Source organism: Atta colombica, unplaced genomic scaffold (assembly GCF_001594045.1).
Source record: "Atta colombica isolate Treedump-2 unplaced genomic scaffold, Acol1.0 scaffold158, whole genome shotgun sequence".
NCBI lineage: Eukaryota > Metazoa > Arthropoda > Insecta > Hymenoptera > Formicidae > Atta > Atta colombica.
This window is the reverse complement of record NW_017259248.1, coordinates 155,769-162,205: the sequence shown is the minus strand read 5'-3', so window position 1 is coordinate 162,205 and position 6,437 is coordinate 155,769. Positions and strand designations below refer to the sequence as shown.

At 30.6% G+C, this 6,437-nt stretch overlaps 1 protein-coding gene across 6 annotated transcripts in view; it reads right to left on the bottom strand.

Moving 5' to 3' along the window:
* The window catches only part of LOC108685783 (sodium-dependent nutrient amino acid transporter 1-like), a 29,586-nt gene that overhangs the window by 21,844 nt on the left and 1,305 nt on the right, over positions 1–6,437 (bottom strand). For all 6 annotated transcript variants that reach the window (XM_018190756.1, XM_018190754.1, XM_018190755.1 and 3 more), the window contains exon 2: positions 5,764–6,142. In XM_018190756.1, coding sequence (XP_018046245.1) covers positions 5,764–6,142 — 379 coding nt within the window. The remainder of the gene's footprint in view (positions 1–5,763; positions 6,143–6,437) is intronic.

The following is a 6,437-nucleotide window of genomic DNA, read 5'->3' as shown; positions in this document are numbered from 1 at the left end:
ATATATACATATACAAGTAATAAATATATACATATACAAGTAATAAATGCGAGAAAATAAAATAATTCAAGAGGATCCCGTTGGTCCACATTCCGCACACATCTACTCACATGGACTAGTAATTTTTTATTGTTTTTTTTTTTAATGAAAATATTTTATATTAAATTGACCAATCAGCGATGTACGCAATCGGATCCCTCTCGAATGATTCTAAATGATACAATAAAAAAGGAAATCAAGAATATAATAAAATTGCGAATAAGGCTTTATTATTTTCGAAAATTAAATATTCAGGTAAAAATTTAAAAAACATGCATGTCTAAAACATGTAAAAAACATCTTAAAAAAGATATTTTGAGACTTGTTTAAAAGATATCTTTAAATTTTTATTCTCAATTTAAAAGAAATTAAAATTTTTCGCAAACTCGCCTTCCTTAAAATCTGATAAATTTTGGCGAAATATTCATTTTGTTCGACACAGAACACCATATTTGTCGAGAAAGAGAAATCGAGATATTTCGAACAATTGCATTCCGTAAAAATTGAATTAATTTTTGCAACAAAACACTAAACATATATAGAAAAAGTCGAAAAATCGCATTTGCTGGAAAAGAGAACTTGAAGTTTTTCGAGTTAAAATTAAATAATTTTCTGCATAAAGTACCAAATTTCTCCGAAAAATGTGAATAGTCTTTTTGTTAAAAAAGTATATGTTAAAATCAAGTATTAATTTCTTGTAAATTTGTTTTATTTATTATAAATTCCAGGAAAATTTGACAAAAAATCCACATTTGTGCAAATTTTCCCGAAATTTAATTTCGAACAAATTTCGGAAAAATTCTTTAAAAAATTTTTTGTCATAAAAGATTGTTTTGGAATTGAATTTATAATTTAATTAATATTTTAATATTATTTAATTATTAATAATTTGCCAAAGTAGTAGCAATATATATTGGAACAAAGTTGATATAACATAAAATTTTATATTATCTAAAATTATTGTCTAAAAAAATTTTAAATGTATGACTATTCAGCAAACACAAAATTACATGTATCAATTGGTAATTTAATTCCCACTCAACAATGTAATTAATATATAACGCACATGCAGTTATATTACAGTTATATTGTTGAGTGCACTAAAAAAAAAATTCAACTAAATACTTAGTTATTTGCAGATTTGTTTAATTCAACAAATTTTATTTAAAATTCGAATTCGACCGTAGTCTGCTTAACAAATTTTTCAATGTTAAACAAACTACGATTAAATTTAATTAAATAAAATTTGTTGAAGTAACCAAATCTGCATACAACTAAATGTGTTTAGTTAATTGAACAAATTTTTTTCTCGGAAGAAAGAAAGCTTTTGAAGCAAGAATACATACACATAAATGTCACATAAATGTCGTATCTGTATACACGAACACTAGTTCACACTGAAGACAGTTGAAATGTAGTAACAGCATATATATATTCTTGCCGTTCGACGTCCAACAGAGAGAAGGAAAATTCTAAATTTAAATTATTCAAATTACAAATTTAAATTATTCTAATTCAGATTTTCGTCGTAAAGTAGTAAAACATTGCTTCGACAAGACTTGATATAGAAGTTTACGTGTTAAAAGCCGAAACTTTTCGAAAATGAATATCTTCATTTCGGTATCGCTAGGATTTTTGAAATTTTAACCATATTTAGATAAAATTATTTTAAACATAATACCCAATTTCAAAAGAATCTGTAGAAACTCAATTTCTCGGAGAAATATCTTAAAAATATCTTAAACATGTCTTTCAATTAACTTTTTTCAGACGTCTCAAAGAATTTTATGGTATATTAAAAATGACTTAGCCAATATTCATGTCTATTCTTATTTCAACACCGTCTTATGTAATATTTTAAAATATTAATATGACTCTCTGGATTCATAACATCTTATATTTAAGATAATCTTAAATATAAGAATCGACTCCCCAGACAGTACAAAGTACTAAAAAAATAACGGAAAAGATGTTTTTTTAAGTTGTCTTTTCAAATACAAACTAAACAAAATAAAAAGATGACAAAAAGATATCATTTTTTAGTAAAATGAAAAGATATCTTTAAAGACATTTAATGTGCCAGCGGCACATTGTTTTCTTAAAGATACCTTTTCTTATTATCGAAAAGACAACATAAAGAAGATTTCTTTTTGTTACTTTGATATTTTTCATTACTTATCCGCGAATAGTACGCGAAATCGCCACTAGATGAATCCGGTACAGTTTCTCGTGTTTGAAAATAGAAAACCATATAAAATAGAATAAGAGGTGCAACATTATTAGGTGTACAACTTTGCTTCCGCCGTTTTCCTATAGATGGCTTTAGCGGTAAGTGGTGGTCGAAATAAATAGATCATAGACGTCATAAAATAAACTTGAACATCTGTCAACATAACTCCATAGAAATATTAGTCGATTTGTGTCTGCATCATAATTATTCTCGATTGAAAATGTCAGTTTACGAGCCAAATTCTCGTCATTTGCGGGAGGTTTTAATTTTTTGCTTCAATATGAAGAAATCTACGGCTGAGGCTCATCGAATGCTCTCAAATACTTATGGTGAGGTCGCTATTAGTGAAAGAACGTGTCGTGAGTGGTTTCAACGCTTCAAGAACGGTGATTTTGACGTCCAAGATCATGCTCTGTATTTGGTGGGACCAGCTCGGCGTAGTGTATTATGAACTGTTAAAACCGACTGAAGCAATCACAGGCAATCGGTATCGAACGCAATTGATGCGTTTGAGCCGAGCATTGAAAGACAAACGGCCGCAATACAACGAGAGACATGATAAAGTAATTTTGCAGCATGACAATGCTCGACCCCATGTTGCGAAAGTGGTCAAGACATACTTGGAAACGTTGAAATGGGAAGTCCTACCCCATCCGCCGTATTCTCCAGACATTGCTCTCTCTGACTATCACTTGTTTCGATCAATGGCACACGGCCTGGCTGACCAGCACTTCCGGTCTTATGAAGAAGTAAAAAATTGGATCGATTCGTGGATAGCCTCAAAAGATGACCAGTTTTTTCGACGCGGGATTCGTACGCTACCCGAAAGATGGGAGAAAGTAGTGGCCAGGGATGGACAATACTTTGAATTATAAATATATAACCAGTTTTTTACAATAAAGCCTCGAATTTCGGAAAAAAAACGGCGGAAGCAAAGTTGTACACCTAAAAGCTTTCAACATCTTTGAACATTTTATGTTTAATGTCTATTTCTTATTGTTTTGTGTCTGTAATATTTAATATTGATTTCTTTATTCATCCTTAAAAATAATGATATTTAGATGAAAGAAGTATCACTTTTTATTCTTATCTGGATTAGTAGCAACAATCTTTCCATTGTTGTAATAATCAAAAGATACGAGCTGCGTTCCACTTAACACTCACAATGTTCGCGAGCATCGTTTGTCCTTGTTTGATAAACGACAAGAATAAAAAGATTCCGAGCGTTGTGAACGTTAAGTGAAATGCAGCCACGGTAGTGTTTCGGCGGTCTCGGTGCTAATGCCGGCTACGGACCAGCGCGATATTTGTCGCATGCGATATGCGATATCCAAATGAGTAACTTTAGAATGAGAACATCGATAAAACTGTACGCTCATTAGATATCACGTGTAGCACGCGACAAACATCGCGCCGTGATTTGCAGTCGGCATAAAGCGGCGCTAAGTACAGCGACACTATTGTTCCTTTAGGGCTTTAGCAGAAAGCTGATTTATAATCTTACACGCAGAAGCGTGATCAATCATTGATCAATCACAGTCATCAATTTTTGGCTTCTGACTTCTAATTTATGATTAACAGCTTATTAGCCCATAGAAGAATTAAATTAATTGAAGGCCCATTATGCAAGAATCTGTGCTGCAGTCATTAATCTTATAACTTATAACAGAGAGAAACCTGGGAGAGGACATAACGATCTTATACATGTTACCGTAAAATGCTCTGCACCTTCTGAAGAAGTGGATATCACACAATATAATATACTTTTTTTACTATGCCCTTGATGGAAATAAATCGCTGAAATAGTTAAAATCGTTGAAACTTCTGTTAATTTGATGGATTTTAGTTATTTCAGCTATTTCATCAAAGAGTGTTTTGAAAACCGATTCAGGCTTGTATCGATATGTGGGAATATCAAGCGACGAATTATTGATACAAATTACTCCCATATCGACACTATTCTTTTTATTATATATTTTTATTTTATTAAATTCTTCGATATCAGGGACATTAGTACAAAATCACTCATTTTAAGGATGTCTTTCTAAAAGATATTTTTATAACAATTTAGTCATCTTTTAGATTTTGTACTCTCTCTCTCTATTCATATCAGTCATAATGTTTATTGGAAAAAGTCTAAAGCACATGATTATTCATTTATAATTAAAAGACGAAATCATTAAAATTGTTTTTTTCTTGATTTTGTAATTCTGAATATTTAAATATTCACGCGCGTAAAAGTGTTAATGCATGTAGAAGTGCCATCCGTCCTTTTTTTCCAGACACCGTTCTCTTTTTTAGAACGTCTCATCGAAGATGCAGTCTGGGGGAATTTTCTAAAAACGTCCGAGGTATTTATAAGCGTCCGAGGGAATCAAAAGTCAAATTTCTTATTTTGACTTTTCTCCCGCGTTAGTCTGTATTAATTCTGATTTACAATAACTACAGTAATTCTTAAGTTGTAAGAAACTGATCGATTATAGTTGAATGTGAGGAGAATAATAAACTATATATGATTGATCAATTTCTTACATTAAATTAATAATGAACAATTAGATGTGAAATAATTATTCGTTTATTATTCTGATTATATAAAATTTTACTAACCTACATGTATTTTTATATGCATCCGAAATTTCAAGCGAAATATCCAGAATTTTTAGCTTGTAAATTCTAGTTTTGAAAATTTTAATTTTGGCTCGTATTTTTTTATTATTGTTAATTCATTCAGCGCAATTTTAGTATTCTTGATTTCCGTCATTTTATTTTATCATCTAGAACAACTCTTTAAATTTTCTTTCACTTGCTGAACACTCTGTATAATTTATCTTTACACATTTTGTGTCGCGTTAATTTTTACATCACCCGTAATTTACGCATTTTATTAGTAATACATTTTCTAGGGATGTGCAATTTTCAAAATTTGCATCACAATCTTTTTTAAATATTGCAATAAACATGATAATAAGCACCACAATTTTTATGTGTGTATATTATACATTTATTCAATTTTCTATTTTAGTCACATTAAAAATCTTTGATTCAGAGCAGTGATAGCTGTAAATAAAAAATATTAATTGTTAGCAGCAAATACAATAGCATTTGTTCTTTAATGTAATAGCATTGAAAATCCTTAATAAAATTCGGAATAAGATTTCTTCTGTATAAACTAGTTTACAGAAGAATTTTTTATAAAATAAAATATTATACTAGTTTTTATGGCGCGGTAATCAAATTGTTTGCATGAATTAAAAGAATTAAAAAAAGAATAAATGTAAAATATTAAATCGCAGACGCGATTTTAAATTACACGCAATTTTGCGATTACAAAGCTAGTTACACATCACACTACTATTTAAAAAAAATCGTGGTGCTTGCAAAATCGTGCATCTCTATATATTACTTGCCAAACGTTTCTTCTGAAAATAAAACTATTTGCCTATATATTTTTCAGTTCGTCTCGTGAGAAAATTATCAGGTCGAAATATTATTACCGACGAAACTTGGTGACATGTTCCAGACTTTGACAGATGAACTGCCGGAAAACTGTCCGATGATCATCTCCAAAAAGTAAAATGGTTTACCTACCAGAAAGAGCAGGACTACGTACGGAATGAGAAAGGCGCCGCCGCCATTTTCATAAGCCGTAAACGGAAATCGCCAAATATTACCGAAACCGACCGACACAGCGATACATGACATAAGGAATTCCACACTGTTGTTCCATGTTGCGTGCTCTTTACTTGAATCAATGACTTGCTCATTTAAAACGGCCGTTGAGTTTTCAAAGTAACACCTTGTCTCGCTGTTTCCAACATGGGACTCATCTATTTGAAAGACGACGTTATCGAGACCTAGTTCTTTTTTTTCCCTCTGCAATTATGTGCAAACGTAGCGTTTAATTGAACAATTCAATTGATATTTGTCGCAATAAGTTGCAGTATTTTAAGATGTTTATTAGCATTAATTAAAACTGACGACCTTTCAAACTCGTATCTATTAGCCCTAACCAATACTTTTATCGCATGCATTAGAACTAGATATCGAACATATTTTTTTTATATGCCTACGTAGAATGTATGAAGCAAGTAAAAGATTAAATTAAATTAAGGATTAATTTAATTTGTAATGTTATTATTATTAGAGTATGTTATATTATTATTATTAT